The 24,769-nt window shown below is 42.1% G+C and overlaps 1 protein-coding gene across 6 annotated transcripts in view; it reads right to left on the bottom strand.

The window, feature by feature from the left end:
- The window catches only part of App (amyloid beta precursor protein), a 221,021-nt gene that overhangs the window by 85,283 nt on the left and 110,969 nt on the right, over positions 1-24,769 (bottom strand). For 4 of the 6 annotated variants that reach the window (XM_021209338.2, XM_021209336.2, XM_021209334.2 and 1 more), the window contains exons 6-7: positions 15,653-15,855; positions 2,639-2,806 (exon numbers count right to left, since the gene is read on the bottom strand). In XM_021209338.2, coding sequence (XP_021064997.1) covers positions 2,639-2,806; positions 15,653-15,855 — 371 coding nt within the window. The remainder of the gene's footprint in view (positions 1-2,638; positions 2,807-15,652; positions 15,856-24,769) is intronic. The other 2 variants (XM_021209340.2, XM_021209341.2) reach the window with 1 other exon arrangement.

A 24,769-nucleotide genomic window follows, 5' to 3' on the forward strand; every position in this document is an offset into this window, starting at 1 on the left:
CTCAGTGAACATGTAGCTTGCTGGTTGGCTAGAGCGGCTGCCTAGCAAGCCCCGGGGATCCTCCTGTCCTTGCCTTGCAAGTGCTAAGAATACCATGCCCAGCAGCTGCTGGAGACCTGAACTCTGGTTCTCTTGCTTTCATTGAAATTTTCTTTACAATTAAAAAAAAAAAAAAAAGAGGGAAGCATCTCTCCAGCCTTCCCATCCCCTGCCTTATTCCTCCAAAGGTTCTGAGAATCAAACCAGAGTCTGGTACCCAGCTGTGTCTTTGCTTCCTTGATATCTTGTAACCCAACTTTGTAAAAAAAAACGAAATCAGAACTACAGACTTTTCTTTCATAAGACCCTGTTGGAGGCACTGAATTTTTACAAATCCGTCTATAAAGTGTATGCATGCCCCAACCCCTGGTGTAGGCATATAATGTTTTACTCCCAGTAAATCAAATGGAAGGGAGATGAGGGGGTGGTTTACACTAGGACGGGTAAGAAGACAGTATCCAAAACTTGAGGTGAATTGATCTCTGCTAATAATATAAAGCAAACTTCCTGATCGCTAGAATATGATATTCCAGAAACTAAACCTACCTTAGGGAAAAGGGAAAACCTGAGAACTTTGCCAGGAAATCCTCACCTACCAGCTAAACCCTTTAGAGCCACTGTAACAAAGGCCCTTTGTTCCAAAGGCTCCAGGCTACAGAATCCTTTATTGTGTTTCAGTTACCTAACCCAATTAACCTCTAGGTGAAAATGAGCTTAGATATCTTCAACTAGGAGCTACAATCATGCAATTGAAGTCAGAGCCCCTCCACTAGTTTCCTCAGAGTACTGAGGTGGAGTTATCTCCTAGGAGACCAACAAGACCCTTCTAGGACCCAAACAGATATTATCTACCTCACAGTGTGAGGTCTTAAGGGAGCAAAGTCTGTTGTTTTGCTTGGTTCTATGATTTGGTTGGAAAACTGCCAGAATGTTCCCAGGTATTCCAGGGGGAAGGGAAGGGATTTGTCTCCCTGCAAATCCAGGAATTAAAATGCAAGAATCTCTCAAGAAAGGCATGCACAGTCACTAAGATCCTTGAATAATTCATATATCCAACTTGGGATCAAGAATAAACAAATACAACTGAGGACTTTGCTTGAAAGGCTCCTAACAAAAGCAGATATTCCATATACCCGAGACATGGCTTATTGAGGACTGGCTCTCTGGGGGGAATACTTTATCTTACACTGAAGTCATCAGGACTTCATATCATTATCTCCCACAGTAAAGACAATTTGATGCTTCCAGAGAGACACTGTACGTTATTTCCTTCAGCCTTGTGCCGCTGAAGGTTGCTAGCATTATTCTTTTCTTTGTGTGTACATGAATGTACACATTCATGTGTGACATGCCACAGAGCCCATGTGACAGGTCACATGCTTTCTACCTATTTTGGAACAGTCTATTTCAGCTACATAGCCCAGGCTAGCTGGTCCCAGACTTCAGGTGCTTCTCTAGCCACTGCCTCCCATCTCCCTTTGCAAGTGCTAGCATTAAAGAGGCACAGGCTGCACAGTGGTTTCTGTGCATTCTGGGGATTCGAACTCAGGTCCTCACACTTGCATGGCAAGAGTTTTTTATTAAATGGTCCCGATCCCTAGTTCTTGTCTACCTAATTGCAAGAGAAAAAAAGAAAAACTTGGCAAGAATATGTGCTCTAGGTTCATTCAGGGAACAACATGGGCACTCGTGGTGGTTTGAATGAAAATGGCCCACGTAGGCTCCTACAGAATGGCAGTATTAGAAAGTGTGACCTTATTGGAGTAGGTGTGTCCCTATTGGAGGAAGTTTGTAACTGGGGATTGGCTTTGAGGTTTCAGATGCTCAAGCCAGGCCCAGTACCTCTCTTCTTGTTGTTGCCTGCAGATCTGGGTGAAGAACCCTCATCTGCCTGTCCAGCACCTTGTCTAACTATGTATCCCATGCTTCCCACCATGATGATAAGGGCTAAACCTCTAAACTATAAAACCCATCCCCAATTAAATGTTGTCCTTTATAAGAGTTGCTGTGGTCATGGTGTCTCCTCACAGCAATGAAACTCCATGATAGCATCTGAGGCTGCATGAGTTCAATTCAATTAAATCTCATTATAAGAATGAAGTTAAAAAAAAAAAAAAACGCGATGAAATAACAGAGGAATTCTCTATAGCAATCTTATCAAGACAGCTTCATAAGCCAGCTACCAGGGAGAGGCTACTGCCCATGTGCACATGCAGAAACACGAAGACATATATGTACATGGACAGACACAGACGTCTATGCAATTGCAGGAAGGACTGAAGAAGACAAAAGCCACTCTAGCCCTTCTGTAAAGAGAAGCAGTCAGAAGTTCCTAGGAGTTGAAAGAATACTCTATGATGACTATTACAGAATACATCCAAGGCCATGCTTTATTAGAAATAGACGGAGAGATGCGCTCATGACTGAACATACTGTGGAGAAGGCTTCTGGTAATTAGAGAAATTGACAGGCATGTGGTTAGTGGTAGCAACAGTGGGCCCATTCCCAAGAACAAGGGGGAAACTTGATCTGTTACAAAGAGCAGAGCCAGTGGCGAGAAAGACAAGAGGTGGCCAGGCTGGAGGAAGGATCCACTTACACACGCTGCCACACACCGCCATGCAGTACTCTTCGGTGTCAAAGTTGTTCCTGTTGCCGCCACATCCGCCGTAAAAGAATGGGGCGCACTTCCCTTCAGTGACATCAAAGTACCAGCGGGAGATCATTGCGCGGCATGGCCCGGTCTCGGCTTGTTCAGAGCACACCTCTAATCAGAGGGGAACCACATTTAGCAAGAAAAGATATCTGTTCACATACATACTTACTCAACTTAAGCCCTGATCCTCCCAGTGGTGACCTGGGCTGAGCGGAGGAAGCACCGACTTTAAGTCTTCCTTGAGGGACTGAGTGACCCACTCAGACTTCAGAGTCACCTCTTCCACAAAACAAGACATTCTCGGCTTGTTTAATGTGTAGGATGCAGTAGCAGCTACAGGATTTGGGCTAGAAGTGAAAAGGTTCCTTTTCTCGATTTAAAGATTAAAAAGTCTGCACATCAAAAATTTCTCTTAAAAAAACATCTCAAACAACTTTGAGTCAACTCAGATGTAAAAAAAAAAAAGGATTTCTCGGGATGTGATGCAAAAATTTACGTTCTCTCCAACTCCTGACTGTTTTTCTTAGTAAACGATCGCCTAGACTCATGCATAATTAATCACATTTATTTTTAATGTTTCCAGCCTGTCCATGGACTAAACCTGAAGACGTATATAACATCTGCAAGAGTGGCTGATAGTCAACCGTGGTAACTCTAAGAAATTTTCTATTCGTGTATTTTTATCTGACCCTTAGCCCCTCATACTCCAAACGGTAACATATACAGCTAACACATTCAAATTTATTAATATATACTACACATTATTTTACATTAAAACCCACCTCACCTGTCAGTCTATCTTGCCCCTGTCTCCCCAAATCAGTTCCATCTCCCCATTGGTTTAAAATGCAGTGATCCACTCACTTGCATTTTAAAAGTTCCTCCCTATTAGAAGTTAGAGCTCTATAGATTTTCCACATGTCTGCTTTTGTTGCAAGGAGAACAATAGCTCCATCTCTTTTTTGGGAGGGGGTTGCTCCCCACCCTTGCTGGCTGACTCCTCACATACACACATCTTGTTTAGACTGGGTTTTACTAACTTAGACAAAAGGAAAATACCTTTCTGAAAGATAAAAGCTGTATAAGACCCAGGGAGCCTCTAGGTTAGAAATCATAAACATGAGATAGGAAGGTAGACTGCTTATTCTTATGTAGGATTATTAATCTCTAGGTCCCAGCAACCTAGAAAATCATTCCTTATGCTCCCCTGGAGTAATCCAAGATTACATAACTTCCTTCAAACAGACAAAAAAACAAATCAACCATGGCAGACAAAGGGAATCCCTGTTTTCCCTTTCTATGAAGTAAGGGGGCTGGGGGGTGCGCATGCTCCAGGGTGTCTCCCACCAAATGGAATGGTACCTCTTGCTTTTAAGTTCCCACTTTACTATCTTCGCCTACCACCCTCCGTTACTACCACTCCACAGGCAAGTTTCTAACCCTGGAGAGCCTCAAACAGAACTCCACCGGGATCCACTCCACTCAACAGGCTTCTGACACAATTCTGACTTTTCCAGTTTCTAGGAGGAATCATGTGATTCCAGCATTCTCCACTGGTATCTCTACTGTGGGCCTCCTCCTGTTCCTTTTGAGGGCTGGGATTATGCGTGCTTTTTAGCACCCTCGTTTGTTCCTAATGTGATATTACTTTTCAGTAGTCTCTTCTTCGGTTTTATTAATGTCAATATTGGACAGCAGTGTCCTGCACTGGGTTTGTAGTGCGACCACAAGAGGAACAGGAGTTTTGGATCCATTGGCACCACCTTCAGTCAACAGACTGTCAACAAAATCCATTCATGTCAGCTCTGGTACAAGGGGCGTGTCCCCTGGGTCTCTCCCACTCACTGAATAACAGGTGAGGTAATGGAATTAAACAGTGGCAAATGCACAGTGTGTGGGGGAGGGGATAGGGGTGGGTCTGTGTGAGCCCCTCCCTTCAGCATTCAGCACACAGTCACTGGATGGAGCTGCTTCAGATACTAGAGTTTGATGGATAAAATCAGGAGATGCTGATTCTCCTCATTTTATGGACAAAAACATTCCCAAAGCACAATTTTCTTCACGTTCTGTGAAACATGCTAAATTAAACATAATACATAGACATAATAATATAAATGTACCTCTTTTAAAATCCTATTTTTGTAATTTTATTCTCTAATTGTAGAGAAGAAAGAAAAATACAGTGTTGCTACTAACTTAGCGATGAAATAAAATTAAAAAAAAAAAAAAAAGACAAAGACGTTCAAATCAGTTGTACCATAGTGTGTTGATCATCAATACTTGATTCAAAGAAATTGTGGTCTGCATTCAACCATAATAATGGAAAACTCTGATGTCAGTGTCATTTAAAACAACCATGATCAAGATGTGGCGGTGAATACCCGCCAATTCCAGTACCTGGGAAACAGAGGCAGGACTATATTGACAGGCTCAAGGCTAGTCTAGTCTACATAGAAAGTTCTAAACTATCAGTGACAACAAGAAGAAACGAGCAAACAAACAAGAGAATTATAATAAAATAAGCACGAAAAGCTATTTTTAAAAAAATCCCAATGAAGTTATTGCTACAAATTTAACAATTGCACTATAGCAACATTCCAAGAGTCTAATTTATCTGAACAAAACCTACATTCTGTAGGTAAATAGTCATTTGGTTCTTATAGATGAAGCAAAATTAAAAAAAAAATAACACATTAGAAAAGTGGTTCTTTTTTAAAGAATGTGTTAACTCCAATGCTAAAATCACATCCTTCTAAGAGAAATCACATTCATCATGCATTGTGAATGCTAACAGTCATAAAAAAGATAAAAAAAATGAGTCTTTATCAGGAAATAAATGATCAAATATTTATTATCTAGTAATCATGTTGTACTAAATATAATCATGCAAATTAGGCCAGCAAGCTGGAGTTGAAATCTCATGTTCCAAATACAGGTTGAAATATCAACACATCACAGGCGCAGCTGTACACCTTATTGAAGCCATAGATTCAGAAGGACGATGTGTGCAAATTTTTTATAGAACTCTCCAGCGCAATGGTTCTCAACGTTCCTAAGGCTGCATTCCTAGTGGAAAGCTACAACCTTTAGCATAGTTCCTCAGGTTATGGTGGCCCCCAACATTAAAATTACTATTAAAATTATTACCATTACATTTACAACCATAAACATCTTCATTGCTATTTCATAACTGTAATTTTGCCACTGTTATGAAAACAAATATCTGTGTTTTCCAATCATCTTAGGCAACCCCTGTCAAAGAGTTATTAGAACCCCAAAGGGGTCACAACCAACAGATTGGGAAGCGCTGTAGCTGGTAGCCTCAAGTTGGCTGGGCTTTGTATTGAGATGTGCAGTTCTCTGTCACTGTAATTAGACTTGACCTGAATCTCACAGCTCCCTATACAGAAAGCTTTCTTATAAAATGGCACCTGAAGGAGATGGGTCTGTAAAATGGGTTTTACAGCAGTCAGTGCTCCTGAGACGGTGCTGTAATCGAGCATACCACTATGATGTTCCCACAACCTCGACTTCCTGTCTGCTATGGTTAATTGGACACACAGCATGTTATCAACACGTTTAAACCTAGAACAGGGTATAAAGGTGAGGTGTACCTTGTGTCACAGGGGAAATATTTTCTTTTTTAACTGAATGAGGTGTAAGAATTTGCTTTAAAAATTGTGTTTATCTGGAAAGACAAACACATTGCAGAATTTGGCTATTTCCTAGGTATAAACACTTCCATGACTGGTATTTCAAGCCTTAGTATTTATGACTCCCAAAATTCCTCACTACGGTAATAATTAGTTTTCGCAGCCTAGTAGGGATCCAACTGTGCCACACCAGGAGAACACAGGCACGAATGGAAAGCTACTAGAAAAGGAAACTTTCCCCTTAAGTTTCTTATTCCTGTCTCCACGCCCAAATCCTCAAAACACAGAAGGCAAGAAATGGTGCTAAAGTTTGTTCACATATGCTCCATCACCAGTCACACCCCTCTCTCGAAGTGTAGGCTCAGTGAAAGCCACAGGTGCCTCAAGAGAAGAATGGCAAAGGATGCTAAGCACCAAGGAAGGCTGTGGCAGTGTGGGAGGGTGTGGCTTTTTCTCAACTGTGTTTTGAGAAGCAAGGTCACATGACATGGCTCACATAGACAGTAAACACCTATGATCCTCCAGTCTCAGAGTCCCAAATGTGAAGACTACAGGTGTGAGCCACCATGCCCAGCTAACTTATTAAATGTAGTTTAAATGTGTTATGTTAAAAATATAAAAACACAGTCGCACCTTAGGACGAGAGGGGAGGAACTGGTAAAAATTGGAAAACGTTTGGTTCATGTGGGAAATGAGAAGAGTCTTAGAATAAAAAATACAGAAAGATAACAGATGAACTGTTTTTAAAAAATTGCCAATACCTATTTTTCCCACTCTATACAATCAGTTGTTTTTAAACAACACCAAAACACTTCTGCCTTAATCAATACTGAGATAATAATTCTCTTATATTTAAACCTATAAAAACGTCACTTCTCAGAAATATGACCTCTAGAGGCCCTCTTCCCCCTCCACACCACAGCTTTTATTTTTATATTTTTATTATTTTGTTATTTTGAAAATAATGCTAAAAAAAAAACAATAAAAAAAAAATTCAAGGAATGAACTAAAGCAAACTTAGAACCTAACTTTTCACAGCGCTTTCCTGGGAGGACATTCCAGGTGGCATCAATGCTTCTGAGAACAAAAGAACACTTCCAGTGAGCTGGGGTCTGGAAAGACAGCTCTGTCTGAGGAAGACAGGGCATGCCCACCTTTCCACATTGGCTGGCGTCCTGCCATAGTCTCTACCAGAGAAGAATCTAAGATTCAAACTGAGAACAGCATCAATGCTACTTAAAGTCTGTCCCCTGACCAGGGTTTGCCTTTCACTGCAGTGTATTAGGGAGAATGGATTCCTCTGGAAGAGGAAACACCCGTCCGGAGAAAGGTTCCCTCCACACTTCACTGCATACATAGTAGTGAGTATTATCCCAGGGATGGTGAAGGCTGCCGATCCTAGCACATGGAACCAAGACACAGAGAGATCAAGTTTAAAGTCATACAATGAGTCTCTTGTGTTTCAGCATACATAAAACCACACACACACACAGACACACACAGCACAGCAAACACACACAGAGACACACACACAACTTGAGACTTATTCAGTCTCATCTCTTCTGGAATTCTCCCTGTTCTAATGAAAACACAAAATGACAGACATGCTACTCTAATAAGTGCCTGGAAGCCACAGATGCATCTTTGGAAGGGCAGGATTGCTGAAGACCAACAGAAATAGATATTTCGGTTGCAATCCACCCCACTTTTAAAGTTCTGGACACTTATATTAAGGGAACTAAATATTTCCATGAAGAACCATAGCTTTGTCACCTGAGACAACAACATGCTACTTGAGTTAAGGATTAATTGAAAAGGAGAAAATGTATACATACATAATCATGTTATCTGTTATCTAATTTGTTGTATTACATTTTAAGGAACTTATTTTGTTTTTACAATATAAACTGTTAAGTAGACACATAATCATACATAAGGCACAAAAATTTTCTTATGGCAAACAGATCTTTGTGAATTTACTAAACCACGGGATTATGAACTTTGTGGATAGGAAATTATGTCAATGAAGTTCTTACAAAAACTAAGAAAACCACATATATGTATACTATCTCTCTGTCTCTGGAAGCCTCATTCCCCAGTCCTGTGTCTTAAGCACACTAATTGCTACAGTAGGCTTTCCAGGTTAGGACAGTTAAGCGACAGTTACATGGACCCCTCAGCCCAAGCAAAGCCTGTATGGAATGACTTAGAAGCAGTGACTGCTATGCCACAGGGCACAAAGTAACAGGCTGCCACCTGTCACCTACATGGCCAGTGCTGACACCAGTTGTCCCGACATTAAAGGGGGTGCCACACCTTGGTTGGAATGTGTGAATGCATTCTCTGCCTTAGAGCAGAGGTAAAAGCCTATGGCTGGCTCTTGGAGAACGAACATACTACTGTTCTTTTTCCTACCCACCAAACACACCTTAGAGCTTTGAGCTCCTTGACATGCTCACAGCAAGCCATGTTTATTTACTGTTTCTCTGGAGTCTGTAGAAGCTGAGCATGACAGACAAAGCAAGAACCCATGAGTTCCAGGATGCCCGTGCCATGCCTTTCTTGAGCCGTGCCAATGGAGATGGGGGAGAAACATAAGCTTTGTCTCTTTTATACCCTACAGACCAACATGGCTTTATTTATGAAGCTTGTTAGATGCACAGCTTCTGATGCTCTGTCAATGGGTCCAAACTCCCACAGGGCATGGATGTCCTTTTCCACACAGGGTGAAAAGAGACTACGCAGGTTTGGATGGACAGATCTGAGCTACCTCGGTTCATATCCCTGTGCCCCGAGGGAGTAATGCTGTGCCCAGTGTGTAAATGTGCCTCATTACTGTTGGGGATGTCTTCATGTCAATTCATGACACTTCTCTGCTGCTTCTCCGTAATCATCCCCATTAGAGCAGTAACTTCCCAGGTCAGTCAGCTAACAAACCAGCCAGGGTTTAGACCGTAGATTTTAGTTTCACAAACACAAGTGTTTAAAAAGCCACCTGTATCCATGTCTCTCTCTGTCCCCTTACTGTTGAATTTCCTTCCACAGGGCATAAAATGGTTGGAAGGAATAAAAAGTCGATCTTGAAATGGGACATTCAGTACCATCTTGTTCAATTTTCTGCTAGATATAAAGTTTAATTGCAAATATCTTGATATGTGGAATATATTCACACGCAAAGCTATTTTAAGCAGGAGACCCAGTTCATGCTGCATTTTAATGGTAACAGAATGCTGTCTATAAACACCAGCTCTGTTGTACCAACAGTTCATAGATGCATCACACTGCAATTAAAATGTCAATCTGTTGATTTACCTTTAACACTCCTAACTGGTAGTAAACACTAGTTGTCTAATGTTCTGAATCTACCAGGGTACTGGAACGATGACTACAACCATAGTGACCACAGACTCCAGGATGAGGACTTCCTGTCTATTAGAAACTGGGCTCAATGGTTCCCAGGGATTACTGGGAGTCATTTGCTTCTCACAGAGTGGCTAAATATTAACCCCAGTTTTACAGACACACGAGGATGCAGGACTACTTGCATTGTTGCATCATGCAGGATTTGCAGTTCACAGGCTTAAGTAGGACTCAAATATGAGCAACCTGTACTTGAGCAACAAAGTCTAAGTCTTCTTAGGTATTACGGTAAGTGCTTAGCGTAGGTCATGTAAAGTCACTCTTAGAACATGCAAGGTAATGTCAACACTTAGATTAGACAAATACAAAAGCAGGTATAAAATGAAATGAAAAATGTCTCCAGTAAATACTACAGTTGGAGATGAGGGGAGGGGGATGGCTTAGCCCATAAGCTCTTTGCTGCACAAACATGAAGACCTGAGTTCAATACATTAAGAGAAAGTCAGGCAAGGCGGGGCCACTTACCATCCCAAACATATCTGGGACTTGATGGCCATGTAGCCTAGTCTACTGGATGAGTTCTTGGCCCGTGAAAGGCCCTGCCTCCCATCACTGCCCAAAGTCTAGAAACAAGAAAAGGTGGCTGGGACCACCCGAGGAACAACCCTTGAGGTTGTCCTATGATTTGTATACACATATTCATATGCATAAATGAGGCTGTCCTATGAGTTCTACACACATATTCACATGCATGCATATGTACCTGCATACACATATGTGTATACACGCGCACACACACATACACACACTGAAATCAACTTGATTTTAATAAGTAGAATTCTTTCTATGAACAACATCTGAGATTAAGAAACAGTATATAGCTTGGTATCTTCTGACAGTATAATCTCCTTTGTAGTTATCCAACTCCTCAGCTCTGCTTTTATAGCATGAACATACCCAGAGACAATATCTAAATAAGTGGGGTTGAGTGTCTCCAGGAAAACCTCTGTCTTAAAAATAGACAATATGCTACTTGTGGCCCCTGGAATATAGTATTGTGACTGCTAATCATGTATTACTTGACACCTGACCATTACTACTGTTTAATTTAAAAACAGAAAATTCCAGAAACATACAGCACAGAAATAGAAGATGCATCCATGTCCATAGCAAATGAACAAGCACTTACAAGAGGTGCAAGTTAAACAGAAGAATGTGTATTTAGAAAGAAAAGTGAAAAATATCATTTGGGCATTAACAAAACTGAAATAGCCTAGCTCATGTGGACCCAAATCCTGGCTTCATCAATTACTGTTTATATGACTAACGTATTTTGAAAGTTTCCCTAAGTCGTAATTGCCCTGACCTGAAATAGAGGAAATAACTTTTCTACTGCATACTACAGCTATAAGGCTTAAAAGGAGAATTACAGCCTGCACTGGCTGGTTTTGTGTGTCAACTTGACATAAGCCGGAGTTACCACAGAGAAAGGAGCCTCCCTTGAGGAAATGCCTCTGTGAGATCCAGCTGTAACACATTTTCTCAATTAGTGATCAAGGCTTGGAGAGTCCACTGTGAGTGGTGCCATCTCTGGGCTGGTAGTCTTGGGTTCTATAAGAAAGCAGGATGAGCAAGCCAGGGGAAGCAAGCCAGTAAGCAGCACCCTCCATGGCCTCTGCATCAGCTCCTGCTTCCTGACCTACTTGAGTTGCAGTCCTGACATCCTTTGGTGATGAACAGCAATGTGGCAGTGTAAGCTGAATAAACCCTTTCCTCTCTAACTTGCTTCTTGGTCATGATGTCTGTGCAGGAATAGAAACCCTGATTAAGACATGGCCTTAAAGAACAAGGGAAATGGTGAGCCAGAACACTTATATCTGCAGTAAAGAACTCTAACGTGGATGCTTCCAGCAGGCGGAAGCATGTTTGTGCTAGCCCTGCTATGCTTTCTACAGCAACAAAGACATTAGCCAGCAGCGGGGCACAAAGAATATTTACTGAATGAATAAACATAAGGTAAAAGATAGTTTTTCTGGACAGGCAGAATTGGGTAGGTTAAAAAGCCAAGGCTAAGCCAGTTCCTATGACCTTCACGATTCAGAAAAGAAAACCCTCACATCTTGGGTTTATGAACTGAACCCTGAGAACAAGAGTCTAGGACCGTTGCTTTACTTAACTGGTAACAACTTGAGCCATTAGACTGATATCCAACATCTTCCTAACCAGCAAAGCTTAGAAACCAAATGGATTTGGCAGTAACGAGCTTACTTCCCAACAACTCCCTTCTCTCTGAAATCAGTAATGCAGAAAAGACAACTGGGGTTAGCCGTTTTATGATCAGGTAAAAATAGCTTCTGTTTTCTTCCTTCTGCTTATTCCTCTCAAGAGCCAACGGACTATGAAAGTACCTAGTTCTTAAGAAGCACAGTAAGGACTCGAAGTTGCTGAAGTCTTGAGATGATGAAATGATTTTTCTTTCTGTGAAAGGTGGTAAATCACATTTATTTCCTTTCAGAGGCTAAAACATTAATGTTGACAGTAAGAGTGCAATACTAATCTTTTCTCTGCAAGTAGTGTTTGCTTTCAAGGCACAGAAGCCGGCTTTGCAGGAGGGGTTTTACAAAGTGTACAATCAGCTCTGCTACTGCTGGTGTTCCGACTAAGGGGAAGAATTAGCAGTCACCTTCTACACTAGGAATATACAGGGAAGGTTTGTCTGCCTTAATCCTACATCTACGCCACTTACCCCACTCAACAGGGACAGGGTGTGGGGGTGGACAAGGGGCAACCCCTGACCGCCCTCCCCCGCCAGCAACACCCTGTAGCCTGGGGTTATAGGAGAGAGGGCTTAGGGAAAGAGGTTTTCACACAGGTGAGAGTCTGTGCACCAGGCCTTGATGAGCAGACACAGTCTATGGTTTTAGAGCTTTGCTATCTTTACTGTTGCTAGGTAACTGGGGAGGAGTCTAGCCTGAAGGTCAGAAGCTTGGGACACTGCCTACGAGATTACTAACCATGCTTCTCTTGTGGGGGCTGAGGGGGTCGCAGCTTCGACAGGAGCCAGGGTTCCAGGAGACATGAGAGAACTCCTTGCGTCCCATGTAGGTGGGTCATCACCCCCGGGTCCTGGGGTTTAACATCTCAGCTCGACTGGAGACCAGACTGTCTGTGTATAGCCCAATGCCCAACAAACACCGTCTTACTTCCTCCACACAGAGTCTTCTACGGAATATCCACAAATATCCCCCAACAAACTTCCTGTGTCCCCAGCTCTGGACTGCAGGCTTGCACAATCATGCTTGGCTTTTTACATCGGGCTCTGAGGGTTTGAACTAAGCTCTTCCTACCTTTGCAGTCAGTACTCTGTTTCCTGTGCCAATCCCCAGCTCCTGCTTATCTTTAAAATTAGTGCTTGCTTTAGATTTTTCTTATAAACACCTAGCTTAGAGATTTCTTTAAGTTCTCAGTTGAACTTGAGGCTTTCTAGAGAAAAAGTCCATAGTGCTCATGTCTTTATATGTTCTGTCTAAAGATCTAAAAATTACACCTTGCTTGGGAAACTGCATACCAAAACTAAATATCTAAAATTAGAAAGGTACTCGTGAAACTGAAAAAGGGAAGGACAAATTCAGAAAAATAACAGGACTTGGAGGTTAACGAGATCACAGATCTCGAGCAAATTCCATCTTGGTTAGAATATAAGCCTAAGATCACCACTCCTTGTTCCCCTGTGACTCGTGATGGTCAAATTCACACCATTTCCTATCATTCTCAGCATCTGTCCTTGCCGACCTTGGCACATTCACGTTTCGGTCCCAACCCTATTTTCCCAGATTCCTTCCCACAGGGTACCAACTAGTCCTGTCTCCCAAGCATGCCCATTGCCTTCCACCAGAGCACAGGGTTTGTTTGCTGTTTCCAACTGACTGTGATGTGCGTCATAACAAAATTTACCTGGCGACACTTCCCCTGCCTTGTTTAAATGCCATCTACTTAAGAACCTTCGTTAGCCAATCTGGAAGCTTGTTCTGAAGTAGTCTCTGTGTGCTTAATTTACAGAGTAGAAGGTTTTGCATTTCTTTGGCTTGGATTTCATCCTAGATCTCAGCACTCAAGACCATCATGAGCTGGGTGTGGTCTTCACCCATGGCTGTTGACAGGCAGCCAACAAGTGTCCTCTACTTCTAATGACGTCACTTCACTGCAGATTATCAGTCACTGTAATGTGACTCCAAGAAAAGAAACCCAGAGTGGGGAAATAAAGTAACACCTCTTTCCTTGCTGAGAAAATCAGGGCTAAAAAAATTCATTAGGCTAGATCTACCAGTCATGGCCTCTAGAGACATTTGAAAAATTCTTTGGAAAAAGATGCCTTGGGCATTTGAAGAAGAGCATTTCATTCTGATAAAGGATACCTCTATTTGCACATGCATTCAATAAGAAGCTGCCTTAAGTAGGGAAACAATAAAACTAAATCATCTACCTAAAACTGGACGCTCTTGCTAAACAATACAGAAGACTTCGATTAGACCTAAGGTGGCCGAATACTCAATTTGTCAACAACAAAAAACTCCAAGTGAAAACCAGAAAACACTGGTAAGGGACACAAGTCAGTCATTAAGCTGTGCTGGGTACAACCTCACTTACATATTAAGTATTCAGAGAAAGGCAACTAGGTGGAGGCCAAAGTAGCCCAGCCACTGATAGGCATGGGTGAGGACCAACTCTGTGAGTGGGCAGGAGGGATCCCATTAGGGTGCTGAAAGGCCTTGGGTGAGATTATGGTGATATTAAATAACTGAGTAAATTTATTAAAGTCACTATTATATACTGAAAATGTGCTAATATTATGATATATAAAATCTTACCTCAATAAGTTCTTTAAAATGCAGCAAAGGGAGAGGGAGGACTAACAATAATAATTAGCAATGTACTTGAGTTGGACAGCGTCCCATATTAAACTCTGATGAGCTGTAATCATTACACTTTAATCAAAAGGGAAAGGAAATCTTACTGCGTTGTAGCATTTGTGGATGAAAGCTAACATCATCTGCACTACACTAAAATGAAGTCAACCCACATTCACTCATTCTAGATCTAGAGGCAGATTTTACTGTGGGGGAAAAACTCAACACATACCCATTAAATTCCCCAACCCCCAAACACACTAGTTGGCATAACATTTGGTTTGTTTAACGTAAGATAAATATTTGCTTTCACTTCCTGGTGATGAAAAAGTCTTTTCAATTCATTTGGTTCACAACATTCGCAGGAGGAGCACTAGCTAAAGTATGGAAATTACACCTGTGTTTTGAAGAAGGTGCTGCCGTACGTCCCGATTACACAAGTAACACAAATTGCCCATGCTGAACTTCACAGCATGAAATAAAGTTATTCTTACCAAATGATATTAAAAGTTCAACTCAGTAAATAAAAAGAAATTATATTTAGTAAAATTAATAAAATCTAATAAAAAAGCTATTCACACAAACAAACTTTACTGGAATTGTCTATAAGCCTAGCACAGTGAATGACCCAAACTATAGTTCTTCCAATCAAAGAGCTCCCAATCTCGGGGGTTCAAGATGCAATGGGCAATGCTGAACAATGAAGGCCCACCACCAGGGCATGATGCAGCACTTGTCAAATATGATGGCTTCTGGTTAGGTGCGGTCTTATAAATATAGGCTAGGACTCCTTCAGCAGCATACACAAGGCATAGAAGTGACTATGCAACTGAGATTTGTTTTAGTTTAAATGGACTGCTGGGCAGCTTGTTATACCAAACCAAACCAACCCGAGCAATAAACCAAGTGGAAGAAGCCCTGTGATTTGGGGGGAGTGGTGGGAGTGAGGTGAGGGCAGGGGGCTGGAGAAGGGAAGCGCTGGTTGAAAACATCCCCCCTCCCATTTTGCTTTCTTTCATCCCAAGACAGCAGTTTACCTCGGACTACCTCCTCCACGGACTCAGTGGTGGTGGTCGTCGTGGTGGCAGTGCTGGTTGTTCTCTCCGTGGCCTCTTCGTAGGGCTCCTCGGCCTCCTCCTCCACCTCCTCCCCATCCTCCACATCCTCCTCATCATCAGCTTCCTCTTCCTCAACATCAGCCACTTCCTCCTCTTCGGCGACTTCTACTACTTTGCCTTCCCTGGAAGAACAGATAAAAATATCTGTGAGATACTCGGCTGAATGAAAGTTTAGGGAAGTAAAGAAAAATACAAATCAAGGAACTTTGGTAATGTGTGAGGGAATATGGGATTGATGAAAAACATTAGGAAGGTTAAAATGCTGGTAAGTAGGAACTCTAGCTGAGGCCCACCAATGTTTCACAAGTGGACATAGCTCTTTGTTTAATGGCTGCAGAAAGAAGATACTCTGACTCCAATCATATGACCCTGTGGACAAAGCAAAATTATGTAGACCGTAGAGAGATGATATGGCTGTAAATATCTATGTACCGGACAAACACAGGGCAGGTAACAATCGTCAAGATAAAATCGTTAAAGGGCATGTCTAGGACACAGTTTAAGAGACTACTAAGGAACCTGTGTGGAAAGCAACTGACTGCCAATGCCAGCTTGGCCAAGAGCACTCGGATGAAGATAAAAGCAGGGAGAGCCTACCCTGTATTGCCTGATGGGAAAGGACAGAGAAATGCTGGACCAGATCACAAAGCCAACAGAAGACAAAGAGCTGAGACTCTCTGGCCCAGTTGTGTCAAATGAGAAGCACTACACAAATGAGTGGAAAAGAGGCCATGCCCAGGTTAATGCTCTCACCAACAAACAGAGCACACGGGCACTATCACCCCGAAGGTGAGTGTGGCCAGCAAGGAGTGTGCTTTTCCACTGGGAAAGGCAAGGGAAATCTGGAGGTTGTATGAACTGTGGCACCATGATACGCTGGATGTGTTGGGGAAGGAGAGAGCTCAGCTCTAAAGGCTAGGAGAGTGCTCGTCCAGTGTCTTAGACTGTATCATGTGAGCTGGAGACTGGAATGGTCCCAGCCGTGATTTCGCATGCTTCCAGAAGGTTGAAAGACTCTCACAGTCAGTGTCTGACAGCGTAGCAGCGAGATGCTGTCCTGAAAATGAAAGGGAAAGGAAATCCGAGGAGATGGATGTAGCACCAAGGGACAGCTGTGGTTTCCTCCAACTCCAGGGATATTTCATACAGGTTCTATAATGAATGATACATAGCAGGCCCTTGGGTGCAAGCCTAGGATGCAGGCAGGACTTTAAAAAAATCCTATAAAACTATGTCGGGCTCCTCAAGGGGACATTTCCCCAACTCTGGTGAAATACGATGAAAACAGAACATATTCTGAAACATTTGGCTAAAACGTACAGAAGAAATTATTAAGATAAATAATTTAGTGAAGTGTTAATGCATAATGTGTTGATAGGTAGGAAACTATAACTGATTTTCACATTTTCATCAAGGCCATGAAGAAATAGGTAAGAAATGGATAATCAGATGGGATAAGTCTCCATGTGCCTAGATATAAGTAGGGTAAACTAATTGATTTCTTGATTGCCTACACAAAACTCTCCGTGTACACACCTACCACAGATGCCATATTTCCAAACTAAACCTACAGCTGGCCCGGATTTGATTTGGGGTAAGTCCTTTATTTAATCTCAAGGCTGTTTTTCTAGTGAGGAGAGGTTGATTCCTGAATTGATTGTGTCTGGAATCTCTTCTTTGTCCAACCGAATCAGTCACAATTCTCTTTGTTTCTCCACTGTCGGTGGTAATTCAAAAGCAATGGCAGGGAGAAAAGCTAAGTTCAGGCCAGGATTCTCTATAAACCATGAATTACCCATGATCTCACTCCATGACTGTTGTAACAGTGTTCATAACTGGTGTAAGGTCTAGGCTTTGGTTAGCCCTGGGCTGTCAGGTAGGGTGAAGCATATACACAGCTGGATTCCCTGAGGTGCCTATCCATCTTCCGTTATTACATAAACACTGCTTTTAAAACTCTAAACGGAAGCCTCGGCTGAGGGGAAAGCTGTTTAAGACATCTGCATTCTGGTGTGTGCCTAGCCAGGAAAAAGAAGGAATTACATGCACATCACCCCTCACTGCCTCTGTCGGCATAATTTACTGTCATAATAACTAAGAACTGAGATGCATAATAGTTCAACTGGCTGAGGAATTAAATTACTTGCCCTAAGAGAACTCAGGTCCAGTTCTTATTGCCATGGCTTTGATTTCTGGAATTAAATTTAGGCGGCCCTGAATTCACTTATCTGTTTGGACACTATTTAAAGCAGAAGCACACAGTTGTGTTTTAATGAGGCTGCATCATCTCAGAGAATCCTGACCGTGCCACTCTTACGACTTCTAATTGGAGCTTTTAGGACTAACAGGAAGCATTAGCAGGCGGGAAAGATGCTTCTCTGCCACCAGCTGAAAGGCCAGACAGATAGTTGGTTCTGTGATGTAAGAAAGGTGAGATCGCTGTGTAAAGCTGAGCACAGTGACAGAAAACAAAAGGTGGGGAGAAGTCTGTGAAAATGTTAGGACGAGCTATTTCTTCACAAGCCAGGCAAGAAACACTCATGGACAGATGATAGGATGGGAGAATACTCACATCCCATCCCCTAACTGCAAAGACTTGCATATTGCAAATGTTTTCTCTAGGTTTTAAAGTGAGAACTACTAAAGAAACAGAAGTCCCTGGCCATCCTAAAAGGATCTGAATGCAGTGAGGAGGTGCGGTGAATCACCAGTGACACAGTGAGAGGTTACATTTAAGGTTTGGTGGAGGATAAAGGCTATTGGACCACCATTTCCCACAAGGCTGAACCTGATATAACTGCATTTGATGCTGCCACCTGGGAGTCTCCTTAGGCGGCATGATTCACATACCAGCTTTCATTCCTTCTTATGAAAGTCAAGCAAAGTGTTTTGCCATTTGCATTCTCTGACATGGTGATGTGACATTCCATGCACAGCCAAAGGATGGAGTAAAAAGATCAGTGGCTTTGGGGTGGAGGCTCACGGAGGAGCGAAATCACAGCTCATTGAGGATCCTTTGGACTGTGAAGCTATTCTGCATGATAGGATAGTGGGGGCACATGTATTCCTCTGTTGGGCACAATTGGTAGGGGTCTGAAGACATGGAGTAAGGGATAGTTGAATGTCTTGGTACCTCCTGCCCAATTTTGCTACTCTAAAGTATCATAAAAATTAAACGAATGAAAGACTTTTAGAAGTTTTATTTATTGTTTCACAGCTTGTATCAACATTTAGTTTGTTTTTTTTTTTTCTTCCTGCTGTCACAGAAACTGGGGAAAAGAAATGGCAGAGAGATGTTCTGATATCCATGGTTGTGAGAATGTGATCTACTATCTGGTCTCCACTTCAGCAGTGATAAAAATAACCAAAAGCCAGTTCCCAACATGTTGTGACCAATAAGAGGCCAGAGGAGCATGACTGAAAAAGGTGGGGCTCAGACTTATGCATGCTGATGTAAGGGAAGAAGAGGAAGACAGAAGGGTCTGTGGGAGATTCCCAGAATCAAAGTGAGGGCAGAGAGAAAATACAGCCATGAAGACAGAAACAACAACCAACCAACCAAACAAACAAACATAAACCATTGCACCAATAACACAAGAAAACAACCTAAGATGAACGGATGTTTTTTCCCTTCTTTGGATTCATAGTTCTCCAACTGAATTAGTCAGTGTGTTCCAAAGAAAAGCAGTGTCTGAGGTCATTGATGATAGCTGCAGAGAAGGCGAAGAAACATGGAAGAAGGTGAGCTTGTTTTCTGTGGTCCCCAGGAAATAGTCAACACGGGACAGCCCAAGGAAGGTGAAGTCAGGAACACTCCCATTCCAAAAGTAAACACACAAGGTCACTCTTGGCCTATTTCTTTACTTATTTGTTTATACTGTTTTGAGAGAAGCTTCCAGTCTGCAGCCTAAGATGACCTTGATATCAACATGAAACTTCTGCCTCAGCCTCCTAAATGTTGTCGTTACTGACATGAACCATTCCTCACTCACTTATAGAAACAATGAATATAGGCAAATGTTCAAGCAGATAAATTCAGGAGTTGTAGGATCTGGTAAGAAGAAAGCTGAACTGCAGGAGAGGGTGGCTGTCAAGGGTGGGTGTTCTGATTTAGTCTATCAGGTCATTTTCGGTTTTAAACATTAGGCAAAGCTGTAGAGTTGTGTTATGAGTTCTTTGTTTATGCACACCCCTTGTTCAGAAAAAAAAAAGACTTAAAGTGGATTTTCCTAATGTAACAAACCACTTTTCTTCTTATAAATACTTGTGGGTTGATCTGGCATAAAAACTCTCAGTCGCAAAATTGCCATCTTGATAGTCTGCAGATTTGCAAACATATTCCCTCTTCCAAGTACAATAAAGGTAATTATAACAAAGGAAAGCAAAAACACTGCTATGATTTTTCATATCTCTAGTACCTTTTGTCATGGCATCACTGAACCAGGTCGAACAAGGAAAATTATCCTCTACACTGATTGCTTCATTAATTCAGATCTACATACACAAAAAGTCTTCTTTTGATGCTGTAGACTTAAAATGTAGTTCCTATTTTATTCTACAATACTGTGACGACACTCTGAGTTACCTAGTCAAATAGTGTCTAAGACTATCTAATAGAAAACTCTAGAAGCAATTCACCACCTTCAAGTAATTCTTAGTACACTACCGTTATGATCACTTCACTTTTTTCATGATCTGTTGATAATCTGTTGATGACCTCTTTCTGTGGATAAACACAGGTACAAAAGGAAAGCAACAAAAAGTATATACACAGTGTCGTGATGACAGAACCCTATAGGCTGTATCTCCTGCAGATATAGGGGAGTAGTTGCCTTGGTGACACATGATAGCTAGCAAGGCATATCAATTTTTCAGTTAGAAGTTTTCCAAACCAAAATATGATGAATGTTCCTCTCGAGAGAAAGGCATAAACTGCTTGTAGCAGATACTGTGTAAGTTACCCAAGGTCATTCTCAAGTCCTTCCTCCCTTCCCTTGACAGGAGAAGATAAGAACCAAATAGCCCATCAGTCCACATTGCTGCATCCCTTGCAGCTAGAAGGCCTTGTGACAGGCAATTTCTTAACAACCAGAAGCCAGGCTAAGTGCTTGTACTTCATGGAGAAACCACATCTAGATGAAAAGGTAGCCCCTGTGTCTTTGTTTCTTTGCCTTGTTACTCCTACCTTCTGTGCCTGGAAAGGCAGAAGCCCCTGCCAGCTACGAGGGGATGGCATTAGGTTTATCAAGGTGCACTATCAGTTAAGCACAGCTCACTGGAAAGACTCTGAGCTATTCACCACTATGCCAATCCTGACGATTTTTGACATTGGCAGCTAAAGTATTCCTTGCTGAGGAAAGATCTCAAACCCAGCTGGAGCCTCAACTTAAGGACTGCCACTTTAAGAAGATCCCAAATAACAAGACTGAGACACCAAAACTGCATGACTCAGGCAATTAAGAGTGAGCTGCTGGTCCCAACCTTGATTTGAAATTGGACTGAGTCGTCATCACGCATTTAGTAATGCCCTATTCTGGGTGAGAGTCTCTACTAATGGCTCAGTGAGCAACAGGGGACTTGCATAACACTCACTTCAGTAAATCCAAGGAGAAAGTGACTGGCATAGGCCAGAGGTCATTGGGCAGTTGGGATGAGTCAGGAATATGCATTCATTATGCAATTGGGAACAATATGCAAATAACTACGATCCCAACAAAAGTTCACAGGGACACAGAGTTTTAATGGAGAGGAAAGACAGAAGGAAACCAGGGCTTTATCCTTAGTGGTTAAACGTGGATGTAAATGAGATATAGGCAGGTTCAATATAAGTTAACGAATAAATAGGCCATGCAACCATTCATCCAACCTTGAACACCTCCATTAGACTATACTCTTTGCCATTCAGAAGCTATGGTATCTTCTGACTTGCTCAGGGTCACCCATGGACACTGCACTTGAAATGCTCTCCTGGTGTCCAGAACATACATCCTACCTGCTCATTAGCATATTAGTACCCAAAGACTTTTTTACTTGTTTGATCTTCTGATGGCGTGGACAACAGGCAGAGAGGATTGGAAGTTCAAAGGTTGGACACTGCATGGGGTGTTGGGGTTGGTCTATGTGGTGCACATATACATGCAGGTAAAACAAACAAACAAACAAACCCATATCCATAAAATAATTTAGAAAAAAACCCTGTTGTTAGGAAGGATCTGTTATATAAAAAATAAACCATGAAAAACAGTTTAGACAAATCTGTGAACTTAGTACCTCCTGGTACCTAATTTTTTTTAATTCATTTTGTGGGTGACAGGGTATCACTGGGTTCTGCAGAGAAGTAGTTTTAGAGATGTACAGACATATTTAGTTAGTATGCTCTTGACTGAACTTTTCTTTAAAATATTTCAGCATCATAAAAAGAACGTGGTAGACTGATATTCTGGCAAGGCTTCTAAACCTGGACTATAATTACAGTAAAAGACTAAAGTGCTTCTTTTTCCAAGGCTATCTTGGAAGTAAGAAAAGTCATATACAATCTAAAGTACATTGTCCTGACAGCTTTATGAGCCATGCAGGATTAAGTAGAAGCACCTGCGGTGAGAGAGAAAAAAAGTCCTAGAACCATTTTAAACTCTTGATGTGAGAAAACAAAGTCCTGGTTCATCAGAGGCTATGCCAGAAACCTCTGAAGGAACAAATTCCTGAAGATCTTGGTATTGATGAGTATGGGTGACCATGTGTAGATCACAAATGGAGATCAGGGAATTCATGATCTCTATCCATTTGGACAACAGGGTTCATACTAGGTTTTGGGGCATATTCCAAAATTTGGGGGGGCGGGGGGGGAGATTTCGAGAAACAAACCAGAGAATGTTTCCGTCCTCCTGGTGCACACATCCTATAGATCAAAAAAAGGCTACGAACTGAAGAAATGGTGGTCTACTGGCACAGTCCAAGGTTCTGAGCACAAAAGGGGAACTGAACTCAGGAACGCTAGCTAAGACACACAGGGGTGAGTACAGGGGTAAGCGTTTGGACTTCCCAAAGCTGTGCTATGGCCTGCGTGAGGGGCATTCCCCATACACTCGTGTATTGGAACCCTTGGTTCCTAGAAGGTGGTAGTGCTGTTTTTAGGAGGCTGAGAACCCTTTAAGAAGTGGGTCCTTTTATGGGAAACTTTAGGTTATAGCCTGTTCTGGTATTTGGTCCCAGCTGTGAGAAAAGTATTGAATAGAGGCAGCTGGGGAAGATACTATGGAAACAAGCATTTGAGGAAAAGTGTGCCCAATCTTCTCTTCTGCTTTCTTTTAACAAGTATAAAACTGAAGGTGATCTGTGAGCTAAATGGTTACCAAGCTTTCTAGGACTGTCTTAAAGCGAGAAACTAATCAAGTCCCTCTCTCTCTGTCTCTGTCTCTGTCTCTCTCTCTTACACACACACACACACACACACACACACACACACACACACACACACACACAGAGCACACAAAAGACCTCGGAAAGGAGGAGAAAGGGAAGCTTCCTGCTTTTATGCAAGCCACATTGGTTTCATACGTGAAGTAACCATAGGAACCTGCTCCCCTTCTTATAACAAAGGGCAGAACCCAGAAATATCGGTTGCACCTATGCTCTCAAGAGAGCCTCTCAGGAAGGAACAGACATGTCTTGTTGGCTCATCCTGGAAAAAATAGCAAGAAAGGAAGCCATACCAGGGATCCTCGGAGTTTACGGCCCACACACGGCACTTCTTTTTGCTTCTGGAGGTTTGAAATGAGTCAGGGAGTATTTTCAATTGGATATAAACTAGGGGTGAAATAAATAAGCCTGTTGCTACTGCATCATGAAAGGACTGGGTAGCCAGGAAAATAAGGAACGCGTGTTTAGATAGGAAAAGGGCTTTCCCACTATGGGTAATTTTTTTTTTCCTTTACCAGCAAGGCCAGTTTCTTGCCTTGACCAGAATCTTCTCAAGAAGTATCTAGAGAACTCAGTCAGCACACGGAGCACCAGGGTTCCTTACACAGTGCAGCAAGGGTAGATGGAGAGACCCAGGTGGTACGCTCAGGGTGGCCAGGTCTTGTGTTTTAGGTTAAGTCTCTGACAACAGCTGCTTCTGTGAGTGCTTTGCTCTGTCACCAAGACAGATGACACTAAGTACACAGTAAGTCCCCTGACTAGATGTGGCTTCAGTTACTCTCCGTCGGGTCGGCCTCGGACTTAAAATATTTAGCGAAAAGTTCTTGAGAGAAACAATTCAGGCACTTTGAGTAGCTTTTACTGCCACAACCTGACAGAATGGCCCTATTTTATTACCAGTTATTGTTTGGCCTATTTATTATCAGTTTACTGTATAAATCAAACATTTTTGTTTCTATATATAAACAATAAATATAAATATATAAAAATAATACATAAAACAATACACATATAAAGTGTATAAGCAATATATAGCAATTTATAAATATATTTACATATATATGTATATATATGTATAGACAAGATCTGGAAAAGGCAGACTTCAGAACAGAATCAAAATATAATAAAGTGGGAAGCAATAAATGAGTACGAAGCTACAGGGAAGAGAATGTGGGAAAGAGGACTACAGAGGGCCAAGAGCTCTGCAGGCTGCAGAGCACACGTGAGTGCTAACAGAAACCGGAAGGCAGGCCATTGCTGTACTATGAAAGAGTTTGTTTTCACCCGCTCAAGACTCATCTGGATGCTTACCCATAAGAATCCAGCGTCTAATAAACAAGCTGTAAGTCAAAGGATGGAAGAGCGGTCATACACCGACATTCATGTGCTGGGAGCGGCATGGGGGTCAGACAGGTGTCAGAGTGACAGGGGCTGTGTAGAGAAGGTTCAGGGGAAGCACAGCCAAGGATGCTGAGAAACCATGAGGGGTTTCAGAGAATAACAGAACTGGTGACCATCTGGAGGGAGGGAGGGTGGGGTTAGTGGGAAGATGAATCTGATGCTTCAAGATGGAGAAATGGGGTAGGGATGGTTTCTAATGGCAACGGGATACAGCAG

Source organism: Mus pahari, chromosome 12 (genome assembly GCF_900095145.1).
Source record: "Mus pahari chromosome 12, PAHARI_EIJ_v1.1, whole genome shotgun sequence".
Taxonomy (NCBI): domain Eukaryota; kingdom Metazoa; phylum Chordata; class Mammalia; order Rodentia; family Muridae; genus Mus; species Mus pahari.